We start from the raw sequence: 23,134 nt of genomic DNA on the forward strand, positions 1-23,134 counted from the left end.
TGTAAGCCACCCAGAGTGGCTGGGGTATAACAACAACAACAACAACCACCACCACAACAGATGGTAAATTGTTTCACATATAGCTTTTGGGGTTAATAGTTTCATGGCTGCCAAAATTCAAGCTGTCAAAACAGGGACAAGCTTTACCCCTATAATAAAGCCTTCTGGGAGAAAGCCCTACTGGCTTCAATGGGACTGAGTCCCAAGTTATGTGTGTACTGGATTGCAGACCTTAGTTACATACCAGAATGAAAATGGCTTCAAGAAGTATAAACCAGTTTGTTTGTTTGTTTGTTTGTTTTGTTTTTCAGCCTCAGCTTGAGTAATTTAAATCTACTTTTAATAATAATCAGCTAAAAATGAAATAAATTAAAGCTTGCCGCCTTAGTTCGAACTTCAGCAGAGCATTTGTAGCAGTTGTAACTGGAAGAGTCTTCCCTTCCTAATATAAGTGTAAAAATGGCAGCAAAATCCTACAAATATACAAAAATTTCAGCCCCAAGATAAAAATAATCAAAGTGTTTTTGTAAACCCTCTCAAATATAAGAAGTATAAATATAAAAATCTAAGTTCAAAATAATGTACATAAAGGCAATATTTGTTAAGAAAAAGATTAATCTTCTTTTTTAATTGCTTTTTTAGTCCGTATAATTTAAATTAATATGTGTCCACCATTTAATTGTCCATATGGGTAAATCTCAGCGCAACAGCCATGTGTTTAAATCTGTGTTTGTATCTGTAGCAGCCATACAGAAAACAGAGGGCCAATTTTCACTTTCAGTAATAAAGGGAAGAGGCAGGATGGCAGTTTACCTCCCTGTAGCCCCTCTGCCTAGTGCTTTTCTCCTAGATGAATGAATGAATAAATTTATTTAATAAATATGTATACCACCCATTATCCAAAGATCACAGGGTGGTTCACAGCATAAATCACAAAATGCATAATGAAAACAAGAACAAAACAAGCCTATAACCCCCCTCCCACAAACACATTTAAAAGAACAAGGCCTGGTTGAACAGTAACGTTTTCACCTGGTACCTAAAGGTGTATATGAAAGTGCCAGGTGAGTTTCCCTAATAATAAATAATAAAAAGTGCCAGGTGAGTTTCCCTAATAATATTAAAAGGGTTTTTCTCCTGTGTGTGTTTCTTGTGGCTGATTAGCTGCTTTCCCTGTGCAAAGGTCAGAGGGGGCAGGGTTTCTGTTGAGGTAGGTGATTAGCTGTGGGAGGAGCTTATCAGAGCTTGCAGGGCAGCGGCGCACGCCTAGCGGCGCACGCAATTTGTTCTATCTTTAGATTTAGGGGAGCTAGTCTCAAACGTTTGTTGGGGGAGACCTAGGGTTTTTTTTGGGGGGGGGGGAGTTACTTGTCCTGTCTGCACGCTTCTTATGATGGAGGACCACTGTAGCCAGCCCCAACGACACGTTCTCAAGATGGAGAGTGAGGGAACAGCTGCAGTCGCCTGCGGTTCCTGCTCAATGTTTGCCATCTTGCCAAAGGTTGCAGGCAGTTTTACCTGCAGCAATTGCATGTTGATTGCCCTCTTAAAAGACAAAGTCCAGCAACTGGAGGAACGTGTGGCTACGCTCCAAAGAATTAGAGAGCTGGAGCTCTTCTTGGAAGCAACAGAGCACACCGTCTCCACCAAGGAGGAGACAGGGGACTCCCCTGAGAAGGAGGCTAGTTCACCAACACAGGAGCCAGATATATGGAGAAACGTGACTCAAAGAAGTAGGAGGCCCAGGGTTCGCTCTGATTGTTTAGAAATACACAATCGCTTTGAGGTCCTCTCCCCTAGAATGGAAGACGAAGAGCAGACTCCATTTGAGGATCTCTCCCTCATTACAGTCGATCAGGTATATGAAGACGAGCAGCAAAGTCAGTCCTCAGGGAATGTACAGGCGACCTTGGAACGGACAGATCACGGAAGAACCCCATCCAAATCTAAGAGGAGGTGTGTAGTGGTGATAGGGGATTCCCTACTGAGGGGAACAGAAGCAGTGATCTGTGGGCCTGACAAGATGTCTCGGGAAGTGTGCTGTCTCCCCGGGGCTAAGATCCAAGATGTAACTGAACGACTGCAAGGAATCATAAAACCCACTGACAAATACCCCTTCCTCTTGGTTCATGTGGGAACCAATGACACTGCAAGCAATAGCCTCCAGAAGATCAAAAGAGACTATGAGGCTCTGGGCAGGAAATTGAAGCAATTAAATGCACAAATTGTCATCTCATCTGTCCTCCCAGTTGAATGACGTGGCCCAGGGAGAGAGAGAAGAATAGTGGAAGTGAACAGCTGGCTTCGCAAATGGTGTAAACAGGAACGGTTTGGATTCTTAGATCACGGACTGCAGTTTCTTGAAGATGGACTTCTGGCAAGAGATGGGCTGCACCTCACAATGGTTGGGAGGAATGTTTTTGCCAAAAATCTCAGAAACCTCACCAGGAGGGCTTTAAACTGACTAATGTGGGGGAGGAAGACAGTGCTCCTGAAGGTAGGAGTCTATCAATTGATGAAGATGATCATCCAAATGTCATAGACCAAATGGAGCAAACAGCACGCAGACCTAGTGGTGGGAGGAAAAAATCCTTAAATAAGAGACACGGGGGAATGATTAATGGACTTCAATGTCTGTACAATAATGCGCAAAGCATGGGTAATAAACAAGATGAGCTTGAGCTCTTGGTACAGCAAACTAAATATGACATAATAGGCATCACTGAAACCTGGTGGGATAAGTCCCACGACTGGAATGTAATAATGGAGGGTTACAATCTATTTCAGAGAAACAGACCAGACAAGAAAGGAGAAGGAGCGGCGTTATATGTCAGGGATGTGTATACCTGTGAAGAGATCTAAGATTTAGAACCTCAAAGCCAAAGTGAGAGCATTGGGGTCAAAATTAAGGGAGAGATGAATAACAGGGACCTCATTGTGGGAGTTTACTATAGATCCCCAAGCCAAACGGAGGACATAGATGATGCCTTCCTGGAACAGATGGCCAAACATGCAAAAGGAAGGGAGATAGTAGTAATGGGGGACTTCAATTACCCGGATATTTGCTGGATGTCAAACTCAGCCAAGAGCATAAGGTCAAACAGATTCCTCACTGGCCTTGCAGACAACTTCGTTGTCCAGAAAGTGGGAGAAGCAACAAGAGGAACAGCCATTTTAGATCTGGTCCTAACCAATGTTGATGACCTGGTTAGTGGGGTAGAAGTGGAAGGATCATTAGGCGCGAGTGATCATGCTCTTCTGAAGTTTACTATACAGCGGAAAGGAGCAACCAAGCATACTAGGACTCAATTTCTTGACTTTAAGAGAGCCGACTTCATAAAACTTAGGGAAGTGCTGGGTGAGATCCCATGGACAGTAATATTAAAAGGAAAGGGAGTTCATGATGGCTGGGAGTTTGTTAAGAGGGAGATAGTAAAAGCACAACTTCAGGCAATACCAATGAGACGGAAACATGGAAGGTGCCTAAAGAAGCCAGGGTGGCTATCTAAAGAACTTTTAACTGAGTTAAGATTAAAAAAGGATGTGTACAAAAAATGGAAAAGGGGGGAAACCACCAAAGAGGAATTCAAACAAATAGCCAGCACGTGTAGACACAAAGTCAGAAAAGCTAAAGCACAGAATGAACTCAGGCTTGCTAGAGAGGTTAAAAGCAACAAAAAAGGCTTTTATGGGTATGTTCGTGGCAAAAGGAAGAACAAAGAAACAGTGGGGTCACTCAGAGGAGAAGATGGTGAAATGCAAACAGGGGACACAGAAAGGGCTGAACTCCTCAATGCCTTCTTTGCCTCAGTCTTCTCTGATAAAGAAAACAATGCCCGAACTGAAGAATTTGGAGCAAATGATTCAGCAGAGGAAACACAGCCCAGAATAACTAAGGAGATAGTACAAGAATACTTGGCTAGTTTAGATGTATTCAAGTCTCCAGGGCCAGATGAACTGCATCCAAGAGTATTAAAAGAACTGGCAGATGTGATCTCAGGACCACTGGCAGTCATCTTGGGGAATTCCTGGAGAACAGGCGAAGTCCCGGCAGACTGGAGGAGGGCAAATGTTGTCCCTATTTTCACAAAGGGGAAAAGAGAGGACCCAAATAATTACCGCCCAGTCAGTCTGACATCAATACCAGGGAAGATTCTGGAGCAGATCATTAAGCAAACAGTCTGTGAGCACCTAGAAAGGAATGCTGTGATCACCAATAGTCAGCATGGATTTCTGAAAAATAAGTCATGTCAGACTAACCTGATTTCGTTTTTTGACAGAATTACAACCCTGGTAGATGAAGGGAATGCAGTGGATGTAGCCTACCTTGATTTCAGCAAGGCATTTGACAAGGTGCCCCATGATATTCTTGCAAAGAAGCTGGTAAAATGCGGACTTGACTATGCTACCACTCAGTGGATTTGTAACTGGCTGTCTGACCGAACCCAAAGGGTGCTCATCAATGGTTCCTCTTCATCCTGGAGAAGAGTGACTAGTGGGGTGCCACAGGGTTCTGTCTTGGGCCCAGTCTTATTCAACATCTTTATCAACGACTTGGATGATGGACTCAAGGGCAACCTGATCAAATTTGCAGATGACACCAAACTGGGAGGGGTGGCTAACACCCCAGAGGACAGGATCACACTTCAAAACGACCTTGACAGATTAGAGAACTGGGCCAAAACAAACAAGATGAATTTTAATAGGGAGAAATGTAAAGTATTGCACTTGGGCAAAAAAAAAATAAAAAAAAAATGAGAGGCACAAATACAAGATGGGTGACACCTGGCTTGTGAGCAGTACATGTGAAAAGGATCTAGGAGTCTTGGTTGACCACAAACTTGACATGAGCCAACAGTGTGACGCGGCAGCTAAAAAAGCCAATGCAATTCTGGGCTGCATCAATAGGAGTATTGCATCTAGATCAAGGGAAGTAATAGTGCCACTGTATTCTGCTCTGGTCAGACCTCACCTAGAGTACTGTGGCCAGTTCTGGGCACCACAGTTCAAGAAGGACACTGACAAACTGGAACGTGTCCAGAGGAGGGCAACCAAAATGGTCAAAGGCCTGGAAACGATGCCTTATGAAGAACGGCTAAGGGAGCTGGGCATGTTTAGCCTGGAGAAGAGGAGGTTAAGGGGTGATATGATAGCCATGTTCAAATATATAAAAGGATGTCACATAGAGGAGGGAGAAAGGTTGTTTTCTGCTGCTCCAGAGAAGCGGACACGGAGCAATGGTTCCAAACTACAAGAAAAGAGATTCCACCTAAACATTAGGAGGAACTTCCTGACAGTAAGAGCTGTTCGACAGTGGAATTTGCTGCCCAGGAGTGTGGTGGAGTCTCCTTCTTTGGAGGTCTTTAAGCAGAGGCTTGACAACCATATGTCAGGAGTGCTCTGGTGGTGTTTCCTGCTTGGCAGGGGGTTGGACTCGATGGCCCTTGTGGTCTCTTCCAACTCTATGATTCTATGATTATTTCTAGTATTAGAGCACAGCAAGGAAAAAATCTATGCCAGAAGAAGACTGTAGACAGGTAAGCTGGGAGGTTGCAGCAGAGCAATAGATGGAACACGGCCACTCCATCAGCTCTGCTGAAAGACCCCAGGCTCTTTCGTCCCTCCACTGTCACCTGGCCGCAGCCATTGCATCAGAGGAAGGGAAGGGGAGCAGAGTATTTCCACTTGCTCTGCTGAGATATCAGCTCCATTCATCTCCTTTCCCTGAACTGTTTCCATTCCAGTTGGCCATTATAAGAAGTAGTATGTAACTTTAAGAACAGCTGCCTGCCTGTCTGCCTTTGCTTGTTTACTTCTTTTCCTCTCCATCCTCCCCCGCCCCCGCTTTATGAGATCAGTGCTATTTTTCTAGAAAAAGAGGTGGCAGAACTCACCATGAGCACCTCCATTGTTCTCTTAGAATGGCAATGGCGCCCACCTGAGAGGTGCCAGAACTGAGTTCCAGCAAGTTCTGGCTGAAAAAAAGCCCTTTATAAGACGTATCTTACATTATAAACCTATGGGCAGATAATGCCTTGTTTTATTGATCTTATATAAACTCCTCCGGGAGTAAAAATGCTTCAACTCAGGGGAAAGATTGTGCACACCTCCCAATGCATCTCCCTCTGCCCCTGGCTTTTTAGATGACTGCAGGGGATCCAGATTTAAAGAAACAGGCCTGCTGCCACATCACCTCTGCAATGCTGGGTACTTACTTTCTTCATCTTCCTCATCTGTCCGGCTTAAAGTATCCTGGGAAGCTTGCTGGGAAGGCTCACTATCCTGTTCCCAGACAGTTCCAGTGCCAGTGTTGGAGCGCGACATCGTGGCGAGACTCAGTCGGTATGCAGAGGTAGAGGTGCCTGCAGTGCTGATGGAAGTCTTACCTTGGTAGGCTGATCAAATTAAGGTGGCGGAAAAGAGGTGTTCATTAAAATGAAAGTTGGCAAGACTTAGTTCTTTTCCACAGCAGGAACGAAAGGAGGAGGGTCAGTGATCTGCAGATTCTGAGCCATTGGAAGTGCAGGCAATGTAAAGAGAAGCTTTCCTAATGTACTTACTTTAATTCCATGATACTATGAAGTTACAAGAAGCACTTCCCTGAGACTGATTGAATAAATGTCATGTAAGACATTTATCTCACCATTATTTGATGGGCACCAGTGGTAGCCACCGGTTTTCAATTACACTATATATTTAGAAGATATTGTCTCACCACCATCCAGGTGGCAATTATTTCTTTGCAGGACTTCAACCTTAAGGGATGCCAATGTAACATTTTACAAAAGCTTTAAAAAGTTAAATTATTGATCCTTTCCAATTTCAGTTTTAGAAGTGATATGTGGTTTAAAGCATTGTGCTGTTGGTTAAGTGATGATTAGTGTAGTATGTTCTTATCTGAGGTGCCTCTTTTCTCAACTGGCTTTTATCCATCAATTTCCTCACCTGACCCACTATGCACAGCCTCCTTGAGGATCTTTAGCTCATTGTTGAATTCCGCAATGAGAGAGCTCTTGCAGAGAGGGCGTGGGATGAAGCGCCGCTCCAACTGGTCAGCAATGTGCTGTCGAGCAGTCATTTCTTCATGATTCTCAGCTGGCTGGGCTAGCAACTGGGGGTGAGGGTGGTCAGGAAGATCCAGGAAGAACAAAAATAAAAGAAGAAGAAGAGGAGGAGGAGTTTGGATTTGATATCCCGCCTTTCACTCCCCTTCAGGAGTCTCAAAGCGGCTAACATTCTCCTTTCCCTTCCTCCCCCACAACAAACCCTCTGTGAGGTGAGTGGGGCTGAGAGACTTCAAAGAAGTGTGACTAGCCCAAGGTCACCCAGCAGCTGCATGTGGAGGAGCGGAGACGCGAACCCGGTTCCCCAGATTACGAGACTACCGCTCTTAACCACTACACCACACTGGCTCAAAACAAAACCAGTTACCGGTAGTTTTAAGTCAACACTCTCAGTGATTCTGCAAGTGATCCTTGTAACACTCAACAAAGATATTGGTTCAGTTTTGTAATGCCAGTTCCGTTTTTTTAATGCCACCTGGTTTTGTTTATATTTATAGGTTTATAAAGTTTATATTTATAAAAATAAGAAACACCATCAAAATACTGCTTTAAAATTAAGAGGAGGAGCCATAGCTCAAAGGCAGAATGCCCACTTTGCATAAACCTCAGTTTCGATTCTAAGCTCGTCACTTGAAAGGATCTTAGGTAACAGGGCTTATCAGCTCTCTGCTTGAGACCATACAGGGGTCACTGCCCAGTCTCCCACTTGTCCATCCATTCCCAACAGCAAGGTCTGGTGGACTGGCTGACTGGGCTCCCTCACTTGCTTGCTTACTCTAACACCGCCTCAGCTCCTGACAACCAGCACTCCTTGGCCAGCTCCAGAGGCACCATTTGCCTGGGAAGCTTGTAGCCAGGGCTGCTACAACAAACAGCTGTGCAAGCCTTGGGGAGGCAGAGACGCAAGAGGGCATCAGAAGGCAGGAAAGAGGGACAGAGGCCAGTGTTGCCTACTACATCTCTGACCATCATTCAAGGCACCCTAGGGTGCCATGGCACACTGGTTGAAAACCCTTGGTCTAGAGCAGGGGATGTCAACCTGGTCCCTACCGCCAACTAGCAGGTGTTTCAGGATTCTAGGTGGGCAGTAGGGGGTTCTACGGCACAAGCTGAATCCTCCTTCCATTGAGCACTGGGGGTGGTAAGGAAATTTTACCATCAAGAAAGATGCATTAGTGGGCAGATGGTATAAAAAGGTTGACTACCCCTGGTCCAAGGGACGTGGGTGATGCTGTGGTTTAAACCACAGAGCCTAGGGCTTGCCGATCAGAAGATCAGCGGTTCCAATTCCCCTGATGGGGTGGGCTCCTATTGCTTGGTCCCTGCTCCTGCCCACCTAGCAGTTTGAATGCATGTCAAAGTGAAAGTAGATAAATAGGTACCACTCTGGTGGGAAGGTAAACGGCGTTTCTGTGTACTGCTCTGGTTCGCCAGAAGCGGCTTAGTCATGCTGGCCACATGACCCGGAAGCTGTCTGCGGACAAACGCCGGCTCCCTCAGCCTACAGAGTGAGATGAGCGTGCAACCCCCGAGTCATCCATGACTGGACCTAATGATCAGGGGGTACCTTTACCCTGACCTTTACCCCTGGTCTAGAGAATCAACACCTTTGAAATGTTTCCTGCTCTTCGAGGCAAACAACAGGGGTACTCAAGCCTGTTTAGTATCGAAGGAATACTCTCTCACTTTTGAGAGTGCTACTACAACAAAGCATTCCTCTCTCCTCCCCCCCCATCTGGTTTATCAATGTCATTTCACAAGGAAATGGCGATTAACATTAAAAGTAGCTTTACCTTGCACTGAATGAAGGGTCGAAGAAGCACAAAGATAGGAATTCGGGTGCGAACAATAAAATCGATGAAATCCCACAGAGCAAGCCCTCCTACTTTTCGCAAAGCCATCTCTTTGACCTGCAGGCTTAGCCAATACCACTGGCTGCCAAGCTGACGCTCGAAACAGACAAGGATCACCTTCAAAGCTAAAAGCGAAACAAATGTTAGAAGAATTAAAGTTCTATGTGGTGACAATACATGCAACAATTGCATACATAAACGTTAGCATGCCCAAAGCCTTTCTTCGTCAGCTTCAAGCTCTTCACCAGAAAGCAGACAAAATGTTGTTTATTGATTATAATTCTTACTCCGACTTTTAGTCTAGTCATAAATTCATAAAAACAATTTAAGTTTCCTGTTCCCTCTTCCTCCACCAGCAGCCGTCTACATTGTTCAGCAGAGCTCCTGATGAAGCTCTGAGATGCTTCATTTTTTTTGGAGGGGGGAAAGAGTGCAAACAGGCCCCACTGTTGTCTAGCTGGGCACTGAGAACTGGATGCTGGACCTGATCAAGCATGACTCTTCTTATGCTCTTTCTGGTGGGCATGCAAAAGGCCTCCGGAATATAACAGGTTAAACATACATCCACACCACCCAGAAGACGGCATGTGATTTATATTGCAGTCACAGCAGCTTCCAAGGATTTCCTTCCAGATTTCCCTCTGTGGCTGAGTGTAAGACAGAGCAGGTAGAAGGAAGAAGAAAGGAAGGAGGAGACAATATGAAGACAAACCAAGAAGAAAAAACACCCTCTGTGGCCTGGAAGGTGCAATATGTCAGCCAAACTGAGATAAATGTGCAGAAGCCCCTGTATGAGAAACATCCTCCTGATCAGAATAAGAGGGAGGGGCTGGAGACCTTCCAAACCTTACCAGAAGGAACATGACTGGCCCAAAGTTCTTATCTGTGACTGGCACACAGGAGGCCTGTGTTCTGCACACCTCCTGCAAGCCAACCAGAGAAAGGAAACTTTTCTCCAGTGAACCTCCTTAGTTTGACTTTACTTAGGATCCAAGCTAGAGCTTTTAGATCACTCAAATGTCACCTCAAACATGATGCTCTTCAGGGGAAGCAGTTTACATGTTCAGCTGTGAGCCATCAAGTGTTAAGACGTCAAATGATGAAATGTCACATAAAATCAATAGATAGAATCAATAGATATCAATAGATAGAAAAGCATGCATGCACCAGCTCTCAGTTTCCTTTATTTTCTTTCTTTCTTTCTTTCTTTCTTTCTTTCTTTCTTTCTTTCTTTCTTTCTTTTTGTTTCAGCTCTGGCAGGCAGAAGCTTTCACTCACCCAGGTAGGCTGCCTGGCTAGTGGATTCGGCTAGCCCTTCCTTGCGCAAGTCCTTCCCTGCGTCCCCAGGGGTGGAGCAGTGGGCAGGAGAGCTCTCCAGCATAAAGTTCTTACTGCGGGAAGTGCTGATGATGCGAGGTGGCAGCAAAATATTAATGACTGTCTGGAGCAGGAGGAGGACCTCTGGCTGCTCCAGCCAAGGGCTGTCTGCATGACACCAAAGGGAAAAGACACAGAGCAGGTCAGGAGCTGACCCAGCAAACAGGTTCAGCACCATTGATGCAATATGAACATTCGGCACACCCAACTGTTCCCCTTTTACCTTCTCCTCCTGCAAGCAAAGGTTGGGGTTATTCTACAACACCAACATACACAGCACCTAATTTTAACCAACATGATGTTTATGCTCACTTGCACTTTCCCCACCCTCTCACTGTCCTTTGACTTTTAAGGACAGGTTCCCACCAGGGTTGATATGATCAGGTGAGGGGACACCCTTCCTATTTCTTTACTAACCCCAAGGCAATGGTTCTCAACATTTTTCTCTGGGTCACACTTTCAGCATAAAAATATGCTTGTGCTACACAGAATATTGGAAAACAAAAAGAAATGACTCCTAGAAGGGCTTGATTGATAACGAAGAACACAACTACTTTATAATACAGTCACGGGACATCCAGAATGTATAAAACAATGCAGCTACGTAAGAACATGAATCATTCCCAAAATATAATTATAAATGAGCCTCATACATATGTACTTTAAGTATGCATACAAACTCTATGAGAGGTGGGAGCCTGCAGTATCACTTGATGCTCTTGCTCTCATTTTGAAAATATATCTAGCCATATTCTGCAAACAAAAAATGTTGTGTGGCAGAACAATTTGCTCAGGTGAATGAGCCCTTTGGAAAATAATCGGTCATACTGAATTAACTGTAATGTGAAAAGCAGAGTTTGAACCACTCAAGTGGCATGGAATTCAGTGAAGAGTAGTTTAAGTGGAAGCTGTGTGGCTTTCTAGTTTGGTTCCATTTCTTTCTTACACATAGGTGGGGTGTTTTGTTTTTGCTTTTGCTCTGCCAGGATACTCTGTCTTTCATTGATCTCAAAAAGAGGAGCTCCTCTGTCAAAGAGTGAATTCAGAAAACACAGCTGAAATAAAAGAAGGACACCACAACACCCTTTTCCTTTTGTTTGTCCCCTACAAGCCCAACTGACAACACACCACTGAAAGGACGCTCATAGCAGAAGAAACATAGAGGTGGACGGATGCACAGACATTTTCTGGTTCGGAGAGGCAGCAGGGAGGGGGAAACAGAAGAATCTTTCTGTTAATCAGACCTTTGCTTCCTGATCCTACTGTGAGCACAAATGGAATCAGTAGATTTAAAAGCATTCCTTCCCTTCTCTCCTGATTGGTGAATGGGGAGATCACGTGGCTTAGGGGAAAATCTTCTTTCAAAGCCTGTGCAGTAATAATAAAAAAGAATTAAAATATTGTACTGGTAGAGTATAGGGGTGAAGTATAGTCAAAGAAAAAGGGATCCATCAACACTTCGTTTACACAATGCCCTGTGTCCACATCTGGGTGAGTTCACCAGCTTGGATGACATCTACAAAAGACTCAAATTCCAGTTTCAGCATAATCTCTTAAATTTAAATCTGGAGTTAAGCCCCATATTGTTTTGCTTGATCCTGAGGCTTAATATGCCAAATGCCAAAGATTAATAGCAGTAATTGTGTTCTGACACTCTGGAAACAGAAAGGCTTAGCCAGTGACAAAAACTACGTGAAACTGAAGCAGCTTTGTCCAATCTGGGGTATAAATAAATTATTATTATTATTATTATTATTATTATTATTATTATTATTATTATTTGGACTACAACTCCCATCAGTCCCAGCCAGCACAGCTGAATGCTGCTGTGGCGAATGGAGTCATGTCTGTGCTTCCTGTGGTGATGGGAGTTACAGTCCAAAGCATATTGAGAGCACAATTTGAGCAAGGTTTGTAAGTTCTTCAATACTTACATCTTAGGTGTGAATTGTACTTAGGGGTGTGCAGAGGCTTTGTGTGAGAGCTTAATGATGAGATGAATTAGGGTGTTTCAGGAATCTCCCCACTTCAAAGTCAAAACATGATGTCAATACCTCCCTGAGTCAGATCGGAGTCCCCACAAAGTCATGTCACTCTGTTATTCTGTTTCTGTGCTCTTTTGTGCTGTATTGCCTATATATTTCTTTTTCTCTAGGTTCATGGGCTTTGCAATAAGTGAGGCCTTTTGGAATACTGCCTGCAGGGCACTATAGACTAGAGGTCTGAATTTTGATGCTGTTGAAGAACAGCAGTGTAGGATTATTATTTTTTAATTTAGACACTTAAAAAAAGTCCATTGCTCTGCTTTAGCACTACAACAGAGCTCTTCAGGACTTCACAGGAAGAGTTGTAGGACCTATTGGAGACCTGTAAAAGCTTATCAGAAGACAAAAAACACCACCCCAAAGAGAAGCTGGTGTGTGACTTTAAAGTTTTTAAATATTATGAGCAAGAATACACACTTCCTAATTCATTTAAGCTAAGAAAGAAACAAACTCAGACTCCCAATTAAGGGATCATGGAGGAAAATGAACCCCTTTTATTTCCCTTATAAAAAGCCCCTGGACTTATTTGTCTGCAATTTGTCAGGCTAAATCTACTCTGGAGGCTCCTGTGCCTGTAAATTTAATCTATTTTGGCCAAGAGGGGGGAAAGGTATGTCCATTGTTATGTTTCCCATTACATAGAACAGGGGAACCACAGACCTTTATTGCACACAGAGCAGCTCAGAACCCAAAACACAGATCAAAGTGGAGTGAACACAGTGACTCAGAGAGAGTTTGGAATTTTTAAAAATGCACAGATACAATGCAAATTTTGGAGCCTATACACACACATAGGATTTGAATGTGAAATGAACGGACTCTCAAAACAACTTGAATCTTATAATGATGTATTTCCAACACTGCTGCAACTTAATAGTAATAGATAAACAGGTACCAGCTCCATCTGAAACATATTAACTGTGAAATGGCTTAGGTTTTTTGTGGGTTTGTTTGTTTGTTTTTTGAAAATTCAATATCCATATAACCTTGGAACTACAAAATTATTTCCTAAGAGTACGTGACTAAAAAACAAGAAACATGTTTGAAGGTGCATACATCTGCTGCCACAGACTGACATGACTACTTCTAGCTAAACTGAATGTATGATATTAACTCTCCCTGCCCCCCCCCGGTCTGTTAATGTATTTATTTAAAACATTATACACCACTTTTCCAAAGCTGACCCCACTCTCAATCAAAATACACTACTGACATCTTTCTTTAGTCACGCATATGCTTCAATTTCTCTAAATCTGTGCTTTGGTTCTTTATTCCTCCCACCCCACCCCTTTTATCATGACTCTCTCTCATCTAGACTCTGAAAAAGCCCCCTCTTGATTCCTTTCCAATTAACCTGGGCAAAGTACAGTAGGTTAGTCAGAACATAGAAGGACTACATCATTCCACATGTGGACCAATCTATATGTGTAATATTTCTGCACAAATCTAGTGCTGTTAGGAAACCTGGAAATGGGGCTGAAAGCTTGCCTTTGCATTTAGTAGCTGAGAGCCTTTCCCCTCACTACCTTAAATTGGTGCCAACAAAGAAGTCCAGGCAACATGGAAGCCTGAAAAACCTAAAGCACACAGCTTGCATTTTGTCAGAGAGTAGCACTGTAACTCACTGAACAAAATTATTACATTTCCAATATTAAAGATAGGTAAATATAGTATTTGATGATTAGTATAAAAAAAATTACTCTATGCATTTATACTTTCTGTGGTCTCATTTGAATTAAGGTTCAGTTTACCCAAATGTCCTATAACAACAACAATAGTTCAATACAGTTGGACAGAAATAATTAATCTAAGAATCTACACTTTAGAAAAGAAAGGAATGCCTTATGTGAACTTCAAAAAATCCTAAGATTCAAAAGTCATAACCAATCTCTCATTCAACTAATAACAGTTTGTTTGCAAAGTTTGAAATTACACAAGAATTTTCAGTGGCAAAATAGCTGGTCCTCTTATTGCAAAAAAAACAATAAGACATCATCAGCGTACATTGATCTAGTCATTTCAGATAGTGTGAGAATTTTTTAAAATTTCAAAGCTTGCATACCCATGACCAATACAAGTCCTGCAGTTCTTCACCTCTTTTGTTCTTGTTCTAAGCCTAAAAAGTAACCATGGTCATCTATCTATCAGTCATGAGAAGTACAACTACCATTTGTGTCAGCTCTTCGGTTGGTTTAAACCTGCATAGTCCCAATGTGACTTCAGTGGGGCTATGGTAAACTGGTACCCACCGAGGATCTGGACAATTGCTAAATGCCATGGCATTCCAAACTATTAACATATTTGTTGGGAAATTTTCATTTTGCTTCACAGTTTTTGCCCAGCTTTCGCAGAAAACAAGAGCACCAATGAGTTGGTGTCTCAACCACATGATAAGCAAAGCCTGCTGAGCAGGCAAGGCAGTCACACCTGAATCTGCAATGCTACAAGCCGGACAACAGCTGTGCTGAAGGGTAGAGGTGGCGAGAGATAAGGGCTGAGATGAAGAAGGGGCAATCCATCGGCCACACTGGAAGGTCCTACTACTCCCATCACCTGCAATACAAACACAGCACAGCACCATGACCAACTATTGCAATTCCATCCATGCCATACCCTCCAGTGTTGGTAAGGTACACACTTCAGGTAGCGCAAGACTGGGGTTGCTCTGCGATTATGAGTCCTCCACAGTGTCTTGCGGTAGCTGGGGCCAGTAAGGAAAAGGAGTGGTTCTAACAGGAAGTGGGTGGGGAGGAAACAGGGACTGCTACAGGGTTAACCAGAGGGGTTGGTCAGAAGGCACAGGGAAAACCAGTACATTTAAGAATGTACCCAGTACTAGCCCTGAAAAACCAGCACTGTACTGGTAGAAGGAGGAGGGGTTGGAGGGTATGCCATGTAGTTACCGTACTCAATAGAAAAAGGTACTGAAATCACAGTGTTTCTAGTTGGCTTGAGCTGTTCCCTTATTATGTCATGGTAATGTCCTGAGTCAGACCTAGACTGGTTTTTATACAATGTTCAGACTCTCCTGTATGGATGTGCTATTACTTCAAAGGTTAAATCTTGAGGGGGATTGAACTGTTTCAAATCTATGCCTGCAAAATATATTCATTTAGAATGAATTATGTTGCTAGAATGCTTTGAGGTTACAAAAAACAAACCCCTTTCAAAGGGTTTTGTTCAGCTTTGCATCTGTTAGTTAAGAATACAGTCCTTATTACACTTGCATCCAGTGGCTACTCCTAGCTATCTCTCCAGATGCAGTTAAACATTAGTTCTAAGCAATTTGAAGGTGTCCTGAGTTTAGATCTTGCTAGAAGTTCCCTAAGAAGTTTATGGCTGACACAGGTTTCTTGCTAATATGTTGTGATGCTGAATAAATATGAATAAATATTGCTTGAAGGACTAATAGTCACCTTGCTTGGCTCTACTTCAACTTGAATACTTGTAAGTAAACAGAAAAAATTGCAAATGTCTCCAGTGGTACTTACTACCTGGGGAAGTGGAAATTCCAATGGCTGATCAAATAAGCTGATAACTTCCAAGCAATGTGGGACATAACAGGACCATTCAGGATCAGGTAAAGGACCCCTGGACAGTTAAGTCCAGTCTAAAGCTGGATCAAACCAGGGGTCCATTTAGACCAGTAATCTGTTTTCAACAGTTGGCCAGCCAACTCACAGGCAAGACACAAAGGCAACAGTCCTTTCTACTGTGTGTCCTTCAACAACTGTATCATTATCACTGAACATGGAAGTTCAGTTTTGCCAATATTACTAATATCCATAAATGTCCTCCATTAATGCATCTACTTCCCTTTTGAAACCATCTGTCAATATATTTTGTGGATATAATTGTCTAAGTCTACTTTTATTAAAACAAAACAAATTCCTTCCAGTAGCACCTTAAAGACCAACTAAGTCAGTTCTTGGTATGAGCTTTCGTGTGCATGCACACTTCTTCAGATACACTGAAACAGAAGTTTCCAGACCCTTCTATTTAGTGAGAAGGTGGGGAGGGGTATTACTCAGAAGGGTGGTGGGAATGGGTGATTGGCAGATAGCTGTGATGAGCCTGTTGACGACTCTTAACGACTGCAATAGGTCTTACAGGAAAAAGCAAGGGGTGAAAAGGTGAAAAATGGCTTTGTCATGTACAATGAGATAAGAATCCAAGGTCTTTGTTCAGACCAGGTTTCTCCATGGTTTTGAGTTTGGTGATAAGTTGTAATTCAGCAGCTTCTCTTTCCAGTCTATTTCTGAAATTCCTTTGTAGTAAAACAGCTACTTTGAGATCTTGTATAGAATGTCCTGGGAGATTGAAATGTTCTCCTACTGGTTTCTCTGTCTTGTGATTCCTGATGTCCGATTTATGTCCGTTTATTCTTTGGCGTAAGGTCTGGCCTGTTTGTCCAATATAGAGAGCTGAAGGACACTGTTGGCATTTTATGGCATACACAATGTTAGACGATGAGCAATTAAATAGTCCCGAGATGGTATGTGTGATGTTGTTGGGGCCAGTAATAGTGTTGTCCGGGTGTATGTGGCAGCAAAGTTGGCATCTGGGTTTATTGCAGGCTCTGGTGCCAGTGTCCGTGTTAGGTCTGGTTGTAGTATTATTGTGGGTTAGGAGTTGTTTAAGACTGGGTGGCTGTCTGTAGGCAATGAAAGGTCTTCCTCCCAGAGCTTGAGAAAGAGAACTGTCATTGTCCAGGAGAGGTTGTAGATCTCTGATGATGCGTTGTACTGTTTTAACTTGGGAGCTGTATGTGATGACTAGAGGTGTTCTGTTATTTTCTTTTTTGGGTCTGTCTTGCAGCAAGTTCTCTCTGGGTATCAGTCTGGCTCTGCTGATCTGTTGTCTAACTTCATCTGTTGGGTATTTTATCTGTTTTATTTTATCTGTTCTTCATCTGTTGGGTATTTTAGTTTAGAACTGGAAGTTTTGACTATGGCAGACCAACACGGCTACCTATCTGTAACTCTACTTTTATTGTATGTATGGAGAAGGAAGGTTCGGTGCAAAATGCTTTGCAGTACTGGATAAACAGGCAGATAAATGCTAACATACCATTTCTGCACTCTCTAAAGTGTTTTCTGTATTACAAGTTATATGTTTCCAAATTATGGTTTTCTTTACATCATTGATGGGTGCCGGCAAATTTGATCAAGCATTGTTTGTGAAGGCTTGTCTGGAGCAATGATCCCCATTAAAATGGCAGAAGTCCAGGATTTGCATAAATTCTTAACTTGAATGAAACCTTGTGAGAGTTTAATTTCAGTATACGAACTGTCAAGATCTAAAACAGAATTGTCTGTTACTGCAAAGTTCACAGACTTGTTCTAGTGGCTCTATACTCTATAACTTCTTCATCAGAAATTCTTCTATTTAGGTGTTCCCTAAAGCAATCTAAGGGACGCGGGTGGCGCTGTGGTTTAAACCACAGAGCCTAGGACTTGCCAATCAGAAGGTCAGCGGTTCAAATCCCCGCAACGGGGTGAGCTCCCATTGCTTGGTCCCTGCTCCTGCCAACCTAGCAGTTCAAAAGCACGTCAAAGTGCAAGTAGATAAATAGGTACCGCTCCGGCGGGAAGATAAACGGTGTTTCCGTACGCTGCTCTGGTTTGCCAGAAGCGGCTTAGTCATGCTGGCCACATGACCAGGAAGCTGTATGCCGGCTCCCTCGGCCAATAAAGCGAGATGAGCGCCGCAACCCCAGAGTCAGTCACGACTGGACCTAATGGTCAGGGGTCCTCTTTACCCCCTTAAAGCAATCTAAATGTACAAAACACACAGCAACACCAAGATGGATAAAAATGTCCATTTTAGTTTCTCTCAGTTTCTTATTTTTCTGCTCTTAAATTCAGTTTGCCGCATTTCTGCTTCAGTTTCTGACTTGGCTTTTAAAAACGTCATCACAAATATTTGTCACCTTTTCTGTATACATTTCTGCTGTTTTGCACATTTTTGCAAGCAATTCCCCCCAATATAAAGCATTTTTGTAAGTTATTTTCACCACTAAATGCATTTTAATGCACATTCCCACCCCCCAATATATGTATTTTGTATGCATTTTGTTTGGAGAACTGCAATGCAAAATTCAGAATAGGGAATATTTTGAGGGATAGTTGTGTTTTGGGTTGCATATTATTTCAGGTAGGCTTGCATTAAAATGTGAACCAAACTGAATTTCTCTTTCACCCTGATAAAGGGGCAGAAGGATCTGAACATTGTACAAGAAAATCTCAAAGTTACTTTAGACCAAGGACATTACAAATGGCAAAGCAAATTTAGTTTAGTAATTCATCTAGTCAATTGCTTATGCCCTTTTGCAGAGTGATAAAAAATGTTGTCTTTCAACAACTTGAGACTGAATATGTTTCCAGCTTTCCCCATCCCCTTCCAACTCCTCTACCAGGTGTGTGCAGTATCCACCACTCTCCAACTTGCAGCCCTCAACTCTCGGCGCAACATGCAGGAATGGATTTTCAAAATGGTGCATGGAAAGCAGCAAAAACCAGTCACTGGGCTTAGGCTATGGGCTTCCTCCCCATTCGCTCCCCATGCACCACTTTAAAAATGAACTCCACTATTTCTAGTGTCAGTTAAATAGCTTATTTCCATGAGTAGGACTGGGACTGGAAATGGGGAATCTCTACCACAGAAGGAAGTCTGGTAGATGTGCAGGAGATTGGAATGTTGGTTACTCACCAGATTGACACAGACATTGATCAGTGACCTAAGGTGAGGCAGGAAGGATATGATTGGCTGCCTCTGAAGTGTCAAACAAACCCCTTCAATCAAACTGCTGGCAGGCTCCCACTCAACCTGTCGCCTGGAACACAACAGTAGGTGGTGTTAGGCATCCGGCTCCACCCAGAAACCCTGCACAAGGTGACTGAGACAAAAGGACTCTGAGGGATGCTTCAGACAAGGGCATCTCAGATGGCGAAAATTTGCATTACAACAAGTGCATTTTACCTACACTACTGTATTCAGAAATCAGGGAAGCACAGAAAGCACTGCAGAAGAAACTGGACCTACAGCAAAGAAGTGTTGCCATGAGACTCAACAAACGATAGAAAAATATCCAGATCAACAATCGAAAGGAGTAGAAATTGGTGTGTATATGCAAGAAACTAACAACGTGGTATCCTGTGAATTTGTTTTAAACACACATACAGTGGTGCCTCGCAAGACGGAATTAATCCGTTCCGTGAGGCTCTTCGTATAGCGGTTTTTTCGTCTTGCGAAGCAAGCCCATTGACAGCTTAGCGGATTAGCGCTATTAGCGGTTTAGCGGCTTTTAGCGGATCAGCTGATAAGCGGCTTATCAGCGGATCAGCGGATAAGCGGTTTAGCGGCTTAGGAAAAGGGGGGGAGGGGAAAAAACCCGCAGGAACTCGCAAGACATTTCGTCTTGCGAAGCAAGCCCATAGGGAAATTCGTTTTGCGAAGCGCCTCCAAAACGGAAAACCCTTTCGTCTAGCGGGTTTTCCGTCTTGCGAGGCGTTCGTCTTGCGGGGCACCACTGTACTGCAAATGGCAGTAGTATGCTTCTCCTCCACTGATTTCAAAGGATATATATTCTCCCCAAAATGTAGGCTGATTGCTGCTTCAAATCTCTATGGAGAAGGGTATTCTGAATTTGCCCATCAGAAATAAAACACCAGATTTCTGCTGGGATTTTGAAATCTGAAGTAGAATCCAGCAGATCTAGTACAGTCATACCTTGGAAGTCAAACAGAATTTGTTTGACTTCCAAAATGTTCAGAGACCAAAGCGCGGTTCTGATTGGCTGCAGGAAGCTCCTGCAGCCAATCAGAAGCCATGGAAGCCCTGTCGGACGTTCGGCTTCCAAAAATAGTTCACAAACCTGAACAGTCACTACTGGAAGAAAACCATGGAGAATAGTAGTGATAAGGAACTATGATAAGGACTTGATTCTGTGATTAAACCAGAGTTCTCCAGTTCAGATGTAGCGGACAACTATGGCTTAACACAAGACAAGAATGAAGCACCAAAGATGTCAGATGACCGAGGGGGAGGTGGGTAAGAGAGGAATGCTCAACCCCAACCATGGTTTATAAAGCTGGGAAGTAGTGGCCAAACCCCTTTGCATCCTGGCTTTTCCTATGACAAGGGATAATTATAACAAGCGGACTTTCCAAGGTTCCAATCAGAAAAACTTCACAAGCAGAATTAGCTTGTCTTCCTGACACAATGTCACTCTCGGAGAGCAGGAAGGAAATTCAACATTCAAGTCCCTAGGGTACTCCTTAATGCTTAAAAAATGAAGAAACAATATTTTTTTAAAAAACGGGTAAGATTTGGAAAACAAAATAATAGTTTGGGATGGCACACACATCAAAATACAATTCAGTTTCCATTAACATCATTTTGATACACACTGGTTACAGGAAATAAGGGGAGGAATAATGTTTAGTTTATTTCATCTCATTGGGAAGATGAACAAAGACAGTCTTGATATGGATATTTGCCCATGCAGATAAGAAATCATTAAATCAAATTTATACAACTTTAGCCTAGTTCCAGATTACTTTTTCTGGGAAGAAACTTGTTGCATGATACGTTAAAGACTAGCAAATGTATTGGGGCATAAAACTTTGTGGACTGGATCTCACTTTGTTAAATATTTTTTGGGAAATCCCCTTAGCTTTTCCATGTCTTTTCCATGCCTTTTCTCACACGTCTTTTATCTAAGCAGCTATCCAGGTAACATGTTCTCACACTCAAGTGACTAATCTGAGCCATATGTTTGCTGATGTAGCTAAAACATGCTAGAATATCATGCAGGAAAAACAGCACTGAGGGAGTTCATCCACACTTCTGCCTGTCCCATGCCTAGAAAGGGTCTAAGCGCTTTCCGCCTTGTCCCACTCCTTTCCCAGGGAAAAACAGCTCTTTAGTGCTAAATCAGTGCAAACATCAATCTGGAGAAAACTGTAATTGCCGTTTGCTCCAACTGAGTGATCAGAGTGTTTTTTTCCCAGGGGAAAGAAGTAGGACCAGAGGAAGTGTGCATGAGCCCTGTCTCAATGACTTCTGAAACGACCTCATTTTTCTTTGCCTTTGAAAAATAAGACTATTCATATGGCTTTTTAAGCTCCAGAAAGTTTAGAATCCTGCATTTAAGTGCATTTTAATACAGTTACAGACAGAGTTACAACAAAACGTATTCACGGTCCTACAGAATTTATATCACATATGCTTCATTCTTAAAATCATGAGATTTTAGAAATGACAAAATCAACAAAAGTATTATTCCTGGGCACCTGTTTTGTGGTGGATGCCATATTTTTACCAGTTCTGCTATGGTTCATCATAAAAGATGCATTTCCTCTATTGTTGTCTCACAAATGTGGCCGCATGCATATACAACAATAGGAAAAATACATTTATTTTATTTTTTTTGCTGTGAGAGTTCAGTGCAGCAAAACACTGTCAATAAAATGACATACCCTTCCTTCAAGGCTTGCAACAACAGAAACGGACCCCTGTAGGTTTCCGTCATACATGCTCACCTCAAAGTAGGCATCTTGTGAATTTTATTGAACATACGATCCAATCGCTTTAAGATGAGGATTAAGGCAGGCCTCACTGCCTCGGCCGTCCAGTCAGTGATGGGCAGCATCTCCATGATGTATCGCCGGAGCCCACGGCTCTCCATCGTCTGGGTGTCGTAAGGTGCCAGCTTCAGAAGGGAATGTGCAATTTCTGCCAACCTAAAATTACTGCTCGTTAAGAGGGAAATCTCAGATTCTACCAAGTGAGCCCCTTTGTAGAGAGCCACAACCACTGCACAGTGGGAAAATACACCCCATTCAAAAGAACATTAAGTGATCTAAGAACACAACTTCCAGCACACTTGAGGATCACAGTGAGCCAGAAGTAGGTCACCATTTTGGCCCTGTGGGTTACAGGTGGGGATGGGGTGGTGGTGGAGGGGCACAAGCCCATAGGCATGACCAGAACTTGCCGTGCCAATACAGATTAACACAGAGACATTAGCACTTGGTTACACATGTGTGCACATACCCCACATGGGTAGATAGAAACACAGGGAGGAGCCTCCCTGAGAACGCATAGCACCATTGAATTTGTGCTTCCCAAGCCTAGCTGTTTGTGGTTGGGGGGCACAACTGAAGTGGGGAGATAAAAGCACGGGACAGCGATCCTTACCAACGCACAGAAGATCACTACCCTCCCCCATGCTACCTACCCCCCAGAGCCCAGTTAATGGGCAGTAGTGAAAAATGAGTGGAGCTCTCTAAGGCTTGGTGGGCTGCAGAGAATGGCTGTGGGCAATGGGCTGGCCACCACTGCAACACTCCATGGCAAAACTAAAGGAACATAAAAACTTAAGAGACTTAAACCTATGAGTGCACCATCAGTTTCACTTTGCTCCAGACAATGTCTGAGTGGCTCAGCAAGAAAATGTCCTATGCATGTCTTTCTATCATTTTTCGTAACAAGAGTCAAAACAGCCTCAGCTCAGTTTTAGTTCTTGATATTCATAAAGACTAAAGTAAGTGAAGCTGTTAAAATACACAAACCAAACTTTCATGAAGCTGCAATCACTGAGATAACTTGCTTTTAAAATGTTTACATGAGGAACCTCAACCACAATAGAAGCAGCTATTTGTTTCCACAGCCAAGGTAAGTATTACACTAATTCAATTGGAGACACAACTTAAAAAATCATAAATCAATGGCATATATTGAGTAACAATGTATCAGGAGGTCATGAAGAAAGTGAGAAACCTCTTGAACT

General features: G+C 43.0%; 1 protein-coding gene across 1 annotated transcript in view; it reads right to left on the minus strand.

The window, feature by feature from the left end:
- Nucleotides 1-23,134, minus strand: part of UNC80 (unc-80 homolog, NALCN channel complex subunit) — a 162,193-nt gene that overhangs the window by 13,303 nt on the left and 125,756 nt on the right. The window contains exons 49-56 of the mRNA XM_081879748.1: nt 21,885-22,085; nt 19,051-19,174; nt 14,767-14,892; nt 11,539-11,662; nt 10,196-10,402; nt 8,858-9,042; nt 6,946-7,111; nt 6,216-6,395 (exon numbers count right to left, since the gene is read on the minus strand). Coding sequence (XP_081735874.1) covers nt 6,216-6,395; nt 6,946-7,111; nt 8,858-9,042; nt 10,196-10,402; nt 11,539-11,662; nt 14,767-14,892; nt 19,051-19,174; nt 21,885-22,085 — 1,313 coding nt within the window. The remainder of the gene's footprint in view (nt 1-6,215; nt 6,396-6,945; nt 7,112-8,857; nt 9,043-10,195; nt 10,403-11,538; nt 11,663-14,766; nt 14,893-19,050; nt 19,175-21,884; nt 22,086-23,134) is intronic.

Source organism: Podarcis erhardii, assembly GCF_964252035.2.
Source record: "Podarcis erhardii genome assembly, chromosome: 1".
In the NCBI taxonomy this organism is placed as follows: Eukaryota; Metazoa; Chordata; class Lepidosauria; order Squamata; family Lacertidae; genus Podarcis; species Podarcis erhardii.